General features: G+C 44.4%; 1 protein-coding gene across 19 annotated transcripts in view; it reads right to left on the bottom strand.

The window, feature by feature from the left end:
• The window catches only part of afdna (afadin, adherens junction formation factor a), a 92822-nt gene extending 86714 nt beyond the window's left edge, over positions 1-6108 (bottom strand). For 9 of the 19 annotated variants that reach the window (XM_086189712.1, XM_086189720.1, XM_086189723.1 and 6 more), the window contains exon 1: positions 5702-6107. In XM_086189712.1, coding sequence (XP_086045838.1) covers positions 5702-5803 — 102 coding nt within the window. In that variant the 5' untranslated portion in view covers positions 5804-6107. Of the gene's footprint in view, positions 1-5701 lie in introns of all 19 variants that reach the window. The other 10 variants (XM_086189718.1, XM_086189722.1, XM_086189724.1 and 7 more) reach the window with 2 other exon arrangements.
• Between the last annotated feature and the right edge of the window lie 6202 nt (positions 6109-12310).

The raw sequence follows: 12310 nt of genomic DNA, 5'->3' as shown, positions 1-12310 counted from the left end.
AATTTTCATGACTGTTAGACATTTGGAACGGATCCATCATTACTGTTTATAGTCAGGTCAAAATCCCACCACGCGGAGAAGAAACAACATAGCTAACATCACTTCTGCATTTTATTAACAATGTAAACACGGGTAAAGATTGGATATCCGTATTTTAAATACTATAAACATATCAGATATTGGTGGAAAATCCAACACTGAGCCTCCCTATCCTTTCTCAAGCAAAAATGCCAATCACTTCATTTCTCCATCTTCTTAAATATCAAAAAAGCAACTTCACCCATTCACTCCATACATTAACTCGGTTCATATTTCAAAATCAGGGTTTTCAACTTTGTTTTCTGCAGCTTTCCATGAGAATAAAATCCTTTAGTGCAGCATAAATGTCTCCCTCATGCCTCTCTGATATGTGTTTGCCTCTGTTGCAGCTTATTGTTCATACTGTCTTTTTAAAGCGTTTAAAAAGCCATTTTAATGCCTTCTCAGTGCTTCGGTTCAGAAAGACAATCATCCAAGAGCTGAAAATGCATTACTAGAGATCACGTGTGAACATTCACTAGATTTATTGGTCAGATGTCTTGGGTGGGAGCTACAAAGTAAATACTGGAAGAAAGTCCCGCGTTCTTTCTGAATACGTCTCCAAAAACCAAAGCACACCTGTTCACGTTTATCTGCTGGCTGAGTCAGATGGACCTCAAATGTATGAATGTTTGAGCTTAATGAAGTCCGCCCTCAAGAGTCAATTCTGGTATATTGAAACCTTTGATATATTTTACACCCTGTAAAAACTGTTGCTTTGTGTACGAATGGACCTTTTGGACTGTGGGTCGGAAAAACGAGACATTTGAGGGCTCTCAGAAACTTTGATGGACACATAACAGGAGCTACACCACCTCCACCGTGCGGCTGCAAGTGAATTCAAAACAGCACTGGTGAAGTAAACCCTCCGACCTGGAAGTAGATGGTAAAATAAAGCCCTGATCACACATCTTTCTGAAAACAAATTATTCCTCCTAGACCACAGGAAACCCACAATCTCCACACAACACACACTTCCTGTCTACTTCCTGCTTCCTGTGCAGCAGGAGGGAAATGAGGGAGTGACTGCTAGTACCACAGCGAGTCTGCTGCATTTGTATCCCACGGGAGAGAAGTTGGATTCAAGCTTCCTGCTACTCACTACCTTTTTTCCTTCATTGAGCTGGTAAGTACTGAAACAAAATACCATTTCCCCAAGTTCTCACTGAAGTAATGTTGTATTTCAGGTTTTTGATGAAGTATGTGATGACTGGTGTGAAAACAAGCCACTGAAGAGCACCGTTAACGTCAGGTAAAACATCCATCATCAGCAGTTTTACCTCCACAGTCAGAAACAAGGTCTACCAGTGCGCCCATGCAGTGAAAGTTTTTGTAAAAGCTGTGGGAGAACAGCTGACCACATACACAGTCACTCTGGCCACAACCCTCCACCCCTTCAGCCCCCTGTGAATGTTCAACATCACTCCCCGTGAGGCTGTGGCGCGAGGTTTCTGGGAACCATCATCACATCGCCAGTGATGCAGCAGAGCGGCGCGGGAATGAGTCCTACAGCCCCGACAGAAGTTCACATTGTTGTCCGAGTCATGTAATAGGCTTTTAGTTAATTGCAGACCTGTTCAGTAATCTCGGGCCTTTTTGGTTACTGGGATTATTTCACATTTGTCTCATTATTTGAAATTCTGCCAACATTAATATCAAAACCTGACCCTGTGACATCATATACGTGTCATAAATGATGGGAAAGCAAACTCGGGCAGCGGTACTCTGATAAAGAAGCAGCAACAGTAAGGTCACGTTCAGCTCATTTATCTGAACAGATCTGATACAAAGGACAAAGACAGAAAGTGTCAGTCGTTCTGTTCCAACAGGGCTCAGTTCAAGACAAGACACATGTGACTCAGACCAACTGTGGTCAACTGGAAGCAAAAGTAAGACACACACGATGATATGCTTTCAGCCGGTTCTGAGCTACAGAACTAGAACCTGCTCAGGATTGTCTGAACCTTGGTTCTGTCTACTAAAAATGCTCTCATGATGTGGAAGGAAAAAGAAAGCATTTTTCAGCAAAACAGATTTTGGGATTCAGAGCATATTCATGGTTGGTGAGCTTTGGAATCGGAACGGAACAAAATGAGGTTTGTGAAGGGAACCGAACCCATTTCCTGTCAGTGGGACCAAACATCAGCAAGCAAAGAATTTAGAATCAAGTTTAAATACATATTACATATTACAGGGGCAGTTGATAGTATTTAACAGCCTCAAGTCAAAAGAATTTGGGTAGTGTCCAGTGGAGTTAATAGAGTGATGCAGAAGGCTTCATCCAGAGCAGCAATCAAGGACCAGACTGACCAAAGAGCTTCTGTAAGTCTCCCTGAAGCCTCTGTTCTCAGACAAAAATGAAAACAAGTCCTCAGGTCAGCGCTCAGGACGAGGCTTTAAACCCGTCGTACCTCCGCTACACACACACACACAGGTACGGTACAACTGATCTGGCAGCTTGGATCCAAATCTTTACAGCCAGATTCATGTGATTCAGCAGCACTCATCTGAGGAAATCACTCTCTACGGGGAGTTACCTCGCCATGCAACTAAAACTCTTATCTGCCCTGCCAAGGAAAATATCAACATTCTATCATCCAGTCGTCTGGCTGATTAACCCCGTGTAATTAATAGCTTGAATGGTTCTACCGAGCTCATTTCTACACTGTCGCAGCCACTTCCTTACGCCTCGTAGTTTTGTTGGATAGATTGTGCCTGGGTGCTCTTTAACTGGATGCTTGAAGCACATTTGTAAGTTGATATGCATCATCTGCTGTCCATCTTAGCACACACAGGGTCTGCTTGTCCAGAATGATGCTATTCAGTGTCTACCGTTAACGTTTTAAATACGCGGCTCAAATTCTGCCGGTGTGCCAGAGCTGGAAGATAAAACTTACAAACTGGCGTCTAGCGTTTGGTAGTCAGGAGCAGGTCGGTACGTCAGAGCTGAGGAAGCAGTTCAGGCCTCCAAACATCACTTCTCACGTACTGCTCCTCTGTCTGCAGCACAGGTTAATTAAGGACAAACTTGACTGCAACTTTTCCCTTCAGTCCAGTTGTCAACATTCAACCTGTTGCTTGCATGAAAAACTGTGTTTTAGTCCTGCGGAAGCTGCAGGGAACAGCGCTTCTCTTAAAACAGCACAGTGAACAATGTTCTAGGTGACACTATTTATGTACCACTGTATCCTGAATGGCACTGGAGACAGAAATGAGCCCCGAGGCTGAATTTGCAGCATCGTGGGTTTACATGCACAGTTGCAGATTAGGCCATTTAACTGGACCGCTGCTGTGGTCCCAGTATACAGGACCCCAAGGAGAATCAATGTATTCACAGACCTCTGTCCTCATCTAGAACGCTAAGTGGTGGTGTTCTGGTTGAGCTTTTGCGTCTCATATCAAACAAGTTGTCAGACTCAAATCAAAGGGTAATAATTCAGCTGACATCATGCAAACGTACTGATTGAGGTTAATTTACAAGATCCACCACCACAATATCACCCAGCAACCCACCAGCAGTATTTCAAGTTACCAACCACGTGTCTAATAATCATTTTAAACTCGGTGTTTATTGAATTCTGCAAAAGTGGGCGCAACATCACTGCCCACTACGAGTCCCCACGTGACATAAGAACCTGTTATGTTGTAATGAGCCCCTCCTTAAGTCCCACAGCAGGATTTATTCAGTTTGGGTTGCGAGATTAAAAAGTTTGAGAACCTTTGCTCCAGATTAATCAGCCATCCATGGCTAATCTAATCACACGAATGATCTCACCAGTGGCAGCTTGGTCCGAATTGAAATGTTTTAATTGTGATATTCTCCGATTCTACGAGAAGAGATGAAATTCAAAATACAGTGTTAATCGCAGATGGTGGTGTGAAATGCATTTAAAATGCAGTGCATTTCATTCAAGGCTGCTCTCAGAGCAGTCTAGACGGCGTGAAGGGCACTTGTGCAGCTTGGGGGCTTGACCAGCTGACATATGGGGCGGGTGTGGCATGGCAAGGAAGGCCACGCATCTGCTTGAGTTTAATTATGCACTGGACAAACGTCTGAGCAGCCTTCAACAGCAACTGAAGCAACACTTGTCGTACAGTGAGAGAATTAGAGCCCAGAGAAATTCTGGACTGGGTTAATCATTCCTCACAGAGAGAGGTTGAGTGTGTGCAGTACACAACCCTGGCCAAGGGCCGACCGGCTTCCAGCCTGATAAATTAATCGGCTCAAGAGGAGGAGAGGGGACCCTGCACCCCCCCTTACACCCTTATCCAAGGAGGGGGGGGGGGGGCCTGCCCGCCTAAAAACACTGCAGCTGACACAATCACAGTCATAGCTATAAATCAGAACTAGTCAGCCATGAGATGCACCAGTTAGGGAGTATGGTCAGATAGATATTGACTAACTTGTTAGGGAGGAGAGTCATCAGCAAGCCCCTGCTCCTCTCTGTAGTAAGCTAGCTGACGGCTGCAGGGAGGAGGTTCTTCTCCTGGCATGTTATTAGTAAACGACATAAGTCCAGACTGATGACTTATTTGCATCACTGCTGCTGGATATATTCTAGGGTCATTTTATAGCTGGGCAAACAAGCAGCTCCCCTCAAGCTAGCTGAGGACAATGCAGGACAATATGGTCGGTGTACTGCATGAGCAGAGAGATGGTGAAATAACCTGAGGTGAAGCAGTCCTTCCAGGGATACACACTTACCCTAAGCTAATTGCTAAGACTTTGAGTTTTTATCTATTTGTCCTGCGTATCATCAAACCTCACCGTGTTATAGGGTCTGTCAGCCATTGCAGGCACTGCTGCAAGTCGGCTACACGACCTGTATACTCCGGCAAACCGGAGACATTGCAATTTTCGTTTCTCGTTTCAATAACAATGATTTCTGTTGTGTTTTGTGTGTTTGAGTTGACCCTACTTTCGTCTAATGACACAATGTAAAGCTGCTCTACAGGTAACGTGCTTGCTAGCTAGCTAGCTGCCCCCCCGATACGTGCCGTTCCCTCTTTCAGATAACAGCACACCAAACTCCATTCAAAATCTGGCATTTCTGTGTTGCGTTCCTCTTAAGGTGCCAATCAATACTTCAACTTAAAGATTTATAATCGTAATAAATCACCATTCGTTCACCTTCGAATTCGGCAGATTCATTTTATTCAAACATGTCTTAACTGCCGACTCTGGGAATTCCTACTCTCCACTTCCCAAACACACAGCTGTCTGTGGGCGGTATCAAGTAGCTAGCTGCGTTAGTTGTAAATGTTTCAGAATCCCGGTTTGAGATTTTACCTTAACGTCGGTGGGCAATTTAACGTACCCGATTACTCCCAACCAGAGCAGGATTTCTGATGAATATCAGATATCTAATGTGAAATTAATGTATGTTACGATAGTGTAAATTGGCTGCTTTTACAATGGAGTCTGGCATCCATTCTGCCCAATGCACTTAAGTTACGGGACTTCCCAGCGAGTAAACCAAGTAAACCACGCCGCCCACAACAGCTTCCCTCTCAACATGTCCGGGCCAAGTGTCACCCAGTGGGAGCTTCACGGTCTCCCACCGAGTCGGGGGAGGCCCCGCGGGTCCGCGGCCTCTCCTGCCACTTCACGCTGGTCTCCTACCTCTGTGGGCCGGCTGATCTCGAACAGGTCGAGCCGGTTGGCGTTCCAGTGGTTGATGATGTCGGCCAGTTTCCTCCTCTCCTCCTCCCTGCTCCCCGACATGGTGGACAGTCGTTCAGACTCTCTCCGACCGTCCGTGATTTGCTACGGGGGGAAAAAAATAAAAACTAAAACGTCCTGTCACGGTAGTCCACGGGAGGGAAATGCCGCCTCAGAGGTTCAGGTCTTCGGTGTATTCGCGAGTACTTTGTGTGGTCTTGCCTCCGCTCACCGACCGACCTGCTGTCTGATCGGGTTCTTGCTTCGCGCTCCCGGTGAGCCGTGCCTCCGCGCGTTCCCGATTCCAGTGCTCGGGATCATGCGTGTCCGTGAACGCGCAACTCTCTTAACTGTTTAAAGTCCAACAAACGCCTATGACGCTGCTTTCACGGTATGACGTCAGCGTTAACAAATTAAGTCTTGGTTTACGGTTAAACCTTTTTATTCAGTTTTCTTGTAACTGCATATTATTTGATCCCATTCAATTCAATTCAATTCGATTTATTTGGCAGACCCAAGTCCATAAATGTGTACATAAAACAGGACAGAGATAAGAAAATACAGAATATTAAAAAAGATAAATACATAAAACTCACCATTTATCTTTTTTGCTTTATTTGTTCTGTCATATTGTAAACAAACGGTTTTATATCATATATCTATTCAATTTCTATTCATCTGAACATTTATTCGTACTGGTTGGCGTGGCTGCGTAGGTTTTGCACCTTCATTGTTGGCACAGATCATTTGTTTTGTCTGTTCCTGACTGTTTGTCTCATTCCTTCTTGTACCATTGCAGTTTTATCTCTGTACTTATTAGTTACACACAAAGAATGAACACATATCTCTTGAGTTAGTTATTAAAATTATTCATATCAAAGTCCATTTCACTTTTTTTATCTTATTGCTTTGTGGTTTTATAATGTGTATGGTTTTGTTTTGCTTTTTAACAAACCCGAGGGTCTAAAAGGCCCAGGGATGAAAAAGTGTACAAGAAAAAAATGAAAATGATTTCTTTAAACATATTCCTGGTAATATGTTTCACTTTTTCAACAACAGAACAAACAAAAAATAAAATCAAAAGGAAGTAAATACAATACGAAGAGGGAGGTTTCTGATTTCAAACTGCCTGAACAGCTTCACCGTTTATTTCTTACACTTCCCTCTCCATATTGCCATCAGGGCTCTACACGACATTACATTTTCACCCTGAAATACTTGACGATGATAAGTTGTGATTTCAGCGTGAGATGCAGTAATCTGTCGGTGTGAGAGCAACCTGTTTGTGTTTTGTGTTTGTCATATTTTCTTAGCCAGCAGGTGCTGAATGCCACACAACACCGCCAAGTCCCACAACTCAACGCCACACACTCCCTCCACCATCACGACCTTTCACAGTGTTGCAGTGTTTCTCCAACTGGCGTCTGAAATACGAACGTCAGCTTTTTCCCGGCATCCAGCGCTCTGTTCTTCTTTAATGTGTCTTTTATATCCACCCTTCGTTGCTTCCTGTATTTCTCGTTCCTACAGTACAAAAGAAGCATCTTAACAAGACCATTAGACGATCACTGGGTCTTAGAATCATGCTTTCTCCTCAAATCACATTCATGTTTGACCTTCACTGTTCCAAACCATGCATGCGCCAAGCGTGGCGTGTTAAGGACAGGCTTGCAACATGCCTTCTATGCATAGAATTTTATAACCCATATGTTATTTGTTCAGGGGAGTGTCTGCTAAGGTGAAATGTTCCTACACACATTTTTTCTGATACTAGGATTTTTTTTTTACCTGAATTTAGTCTTGCAGACAGAAAGTAAGTCCCGATGGTACTCGTACTTCCCTGAGTGACTGACAGCCACCAGATATCATGAGTCAGGAGACACAGATAGCATCGCTCTACTTGCTGTCTGTGAGATTCAGTTTGGGGTTTACAAAGACCTGTCACTGTACAATTCACAATGAGCTCTACATGTATGTGCACATGCAGTCAAATATACATGTTTCATGTTAGACATGCATATTAAGGACCTTGAGTCTGGTTGAACTGGTTTATCACCAAGTGACAGACGTAAACATTCCCTCATCTGACTTTTTATTGTTTCTGGGAGGGGGGGGGGGGTATGGGGGCATGTTGAGGGTTTCATCTACAACAGAGACGCTAAAAGGTCACCAAACATCAGGCAGATGAAATGCCAGCAATGCAGCGATGATCACATGTACAGAAATAGCAGTGATACAGCAGCACGGTGAGTCACGTGGTCCTCCCACCTTCTCCTGCAGACAGTAGCCCTCACTTCCTACCAACACATTACTCACTGCCCACGCATTCCTGGGTGTCGGTGTATAACGGACGGGAGCGGCGCTGACTTCATGTGCGAGTAATGAACGGAAAAAAACTTATCAGATCAGCTGAGAGGATTAAAGCTGCGCTCCATTTTCTTCACATTCCTGCAGCTGAACGCTGGAGCTTCAGGGGGACGTCCGAGCAGCCGCTTCAGCACCCACCTGATGGAGGAGGAAACTCACAGCGCCAATCAAAAACCTCCCACAAGGTGGATTTGTTGCATCGCATCCATGGTGGAGCCAGATGAGGGACAGTAAATCACACAGAGTGAAAAGTTCCAGCGCACAAACACAGACGGCGGACTTTTACTGAAGTAGGAGCCACGTCTCATCTCCGAGGCCTGGAACATGTTTGTCTTTAGAGTGACCAACAGTCAATAATAAAGTAAACACAAGTGTACCTTAAAATATGTCATGTCAAAGATGACAATTTCATTTCCTCCAGCAAAAACAAGAATGAAGCTGGTGAGCTCAAGCATGAAAAGTGAACCCAGTTCCAAACCACCTGCACGACAGCTGTAGCTGCCTCTAATCCCTGTAAATCACGTTTTCTTTTGAGAATAATGCACAAAACAAAACAAAACACAAAAACATTCCCTCAAAGTCATTAATTTGTGGATACACAAAATAACTTGTTCCCTCAATAAACCAATAAAATTTAAAAATGATGTATCACTCTGCATGGGCACTCCAGAGCTCTGTGGATAAGATATCAACTACATGTTTACCCTGTGGAATTGGTAGGCTAATTAGTGCAGTAGCAGTATTTTTACTTGTAACGGAGTATTTTTCCATTGAACCAAAGAATCAAAGTCGTTCCACTGCTGGTGGGAAAATATGCGAGTGGCGACTGAACTTATTTGACACCAGAAGCAAAAGTGAGAAACCACAACAGGAAATCAACTCCACCAGATAACCAAGCCACTTCCTGTATGTGATGTTATCGTCCCAGTTTCAGCAACACACAGGGACACACACACAGGACCTGGTCTGGATTCTGGACCCGCAACAGAACATCACGGAGGCTGCCAGGGCACCCAGTTTTTAAACGCACTGGAGGAGTTTTATCTGCAGCGCTCAGGCAAACAACCGCGGGAATCATTTCATCAGGAGAGTCACATGACCTTCTCATGCGCCTATCACTTGATTTGTCTTCTTCTCTGAACACAACAAGCTGCTCTAATCGGTTTGTTTTTACATTTAGCAGCGATAGCAACAAGTGTTCCTCGTCGTACCTGATAGTTTGAAACAGATTTACTAAATATTTCTGCCCGTAAAGTCACATGACAACCACGTCTTAAGGCGCGTAGATTGATCTACTGACACATGCAAACATTTGATAGTCAGTTCAGCACGTAAACACAAAGATGGTGCAGTTGTAGCAGGAGGAGGAGGAGGAGGTTGGCAGCAAAATCCACGCTTGTAGTTTGACAGGCTGAGTCTGTGCAGAGCAAAATGACTGGTTCAAGGTAGGTCGGTAGCCTCAACGAGCTACGGCCGCTGCGAGTTGTCTCGTAATACCACCTGGATCCTCAGGAGGCAACAGTGAGTCGGTGTAGCGGGAAGGAGCCACCGTCATCATCTCGGAGTTAACGATCTTGGTGGTGGTAGGAGGGTTTGGAAACTACCTGAGCCCCACTACCTCAAGAACAGCCACCAAACTGTAAGCTGCTGTGGAAAAAAAAGAGATACTTCACCCAAAAAAGTTTACTCCAACAACCTACAAATACGTGTCTTAAGCTCATTAAGAAGTTTTCCTCTCCTTCATTACTTCTGTATGACTCCAGAATGCAGAAAGAGCTACCCGCGTGTATTTAGCATGAAGCTAAAAGCTGCACAGCTTCCAACAACAGCAAAAGCTGTCCAAAAAAAACACCTGTTTACAAATTCTCCAGCGCATTGATCCACATAATCCATAATCCACGTTTCCTTCATCCAGCTGTTTGCTCAATAATCTAGAAGGACTTGGATTTGAGATAAAAGCAAACTCTAGCAGTAGCAGCAACCACGGCGGCAAGTGCATTTGCTTGAACCAGCTCACTGCCGCTCCCACATGCTCCTTCATGGGAGCATGAACAGCAGGATCATACCAGACGATGAACTTGAAGTTTCTGTTGTTAGCCTCCATTAGCTTCACGCTAAATAGACACGGCTGGCTCTTTCTGCACTCTGGAGCCTCAAGGAAGTAACGCAGGAGGGAAAAAATCCCTTTGTTTGCTCAAAACAAATATTTGTGAATACTTGAAAGGCAAAAAAAAAAAAATCCTGCTTCAAGCATCAAGTACAGTTGTAAGAGACTGCATCGAAATAGTTTTCCCAGTTTGGCGTGAGGCAGCCTGTAATGCGGCGTGACCTTGACCCCATCAAACAACTCCAGGATGAACTGGAACCCCGACTGAGTCAAAGCTAATCGCTCAATGTCAGTAGCTTAGCTAAGAAATGTTCCCAACGGGAGTAAATCCTCGCAGCAAGATTACAAAATCCTGTGGGAAAGAGTCACAATATCAGTTGATGAATGGCCGCAGTTCACGAGTGTGTGACGTTCAGGGCTCCACACACTTCTGGGCATGTGTTGTGTTTTAGTCTTGGTTAATTTGCCCCCCCCCAAACCAACGCTGTGTGGTACCTCTCTCGTGTCCCTTCCTCCATTAGTAAATATGGTGTAAGATTCTAAACGTCCTCTTCTGTGGCGCTAACTTTTGAAATGACGTTCAAAGAGAATGAAGTAAAATACAAAGAAACAGAGATATTCTCTTGAAAAGATGGTGGACAGCTTAGCTTGAAGTGTTTGAGTATGAATGAGACCTGCAGGTGGAGGTCAGCTCTCACAGGATTGACTCACCGTTAATCACCAAGACGGAACATTATACTGTTAATTAGAGACTGAAACTTCCCTTCATCACACCTTTTCAGCTGCATAATCTTTATCCCACTGCTTTCTAACTGAAGAGAGAGAAGCCTGCAGCAAAGATTTAAGTGAAGTCATCCTGTCCCGTGCTTCTTGGAGTGGAAGAACATCAAACCTAAGCAGACTGGGAGAAATACGGATGTGAATCGAATGAAAATTCAGCTTTTCCTCTCTAAGACACCTGTGAAATACTTAACAAGCCAGGAGGATTTATAAGCTACACCGGGGAGCGCTATATTGTGTCGGGTGGTTGCATAATCATTCCAACTGCTGCCTGGTCCAAATATGTCTGGAGAAGAAAAGTACATTGAAAACGTATTTCCTCCCGCACTTCCACCGCTGTCCATGGAGATAGTTTTAACTTGTTCGAGCAGGTGCTACCAGGACTCGGACGTGACATGTAAAAATAGTCCTCGGCCATAAGTCTGTCCAGCTTTCTCTGGCAACCACACAAGCCTTTCTTCATCATGTTCATTCCAGCCATTTTACATTTCTGAAGCTAGAACTTCCACATCAACAAGGAACGTTTACTTGATGCTGACAAGGTTTGGTCAAACATTTCACATTTGTGTAGACAATGTCAGCGATTGTTTGGAATGTTTAATGTTCAGTTGATATTAGGAGCCGGCTTTGGAGGGTTCCCCGCACAAATGATTTACACATCAGTTTCTCACCGCTCAGAAATATCAACCAACACAACGGCCTCCCTTGAACTAAAAAGACATGTTCCCTGAAGGCCCCGCTTTGATATTCCCTGGAAGAACGTGTGATCCTCGTATTTCATAAGTAACAAAAACATGCGACGCACAGCTAAAAATGGGCCTGCTCTGCGTGGCGGCGTGATTCAGCGTGTTATCTGTCAACACACCTTTCTATTTTCCTGGCCTTTTCTCGCCGTCTTTTCTCATTTTCCAAGAGGAACATTCATTTCTCCCACACAGCGAAACAGGAAACATCTGCCGCGGTGTCGACGGCGTCTGTGCAGGACACACGCGCACGTTGACGGTGTATCACATCCACGTAAGAGGTGCGAGTAAATGACCGCAAGCTCTTATGAGAGAAACAATACAGCTGCCACGATGTGTCATTCTCGTGTCTGCATGCAAATGCTGGAACCACTGGATTCATGTCACGCCTGGTGAACTTTAAACTCCTGCAAGCTTAGGCAAGAAGGTCAGGTTGTATTTATTCATCACATTTCCAGACGATGTCTTGTGTTTAGCGTAATGGCTGATTATTTTCACTCCGGAGAGAAAGTCCTCTCTGAACTTTAATATCAGCGCATGTGGACACACATGATTGGGTTTAAAAGGGATAAG

Source organism: Aulostomus chinensis, chromosome 20 (genome assembly GCF_037954235.1).
Source record: "Aulostomus chinensis isolate RoL2024-O1b breed Wild chromosome 20, RoL_Achi_v1.0, whole genome shotgun sequence".
Lineage (NCBI taxonomy): Eukaryota > Metazoa > Chordata > Actinopteri > Syngnathiformes > Aulostomidae > Aulostomus > Aulostomus chinensis.
Note: the sequence above shows the minus strand (reverse complement) of the source record. Positions and strands in the feature narration are given on the sequence as shown.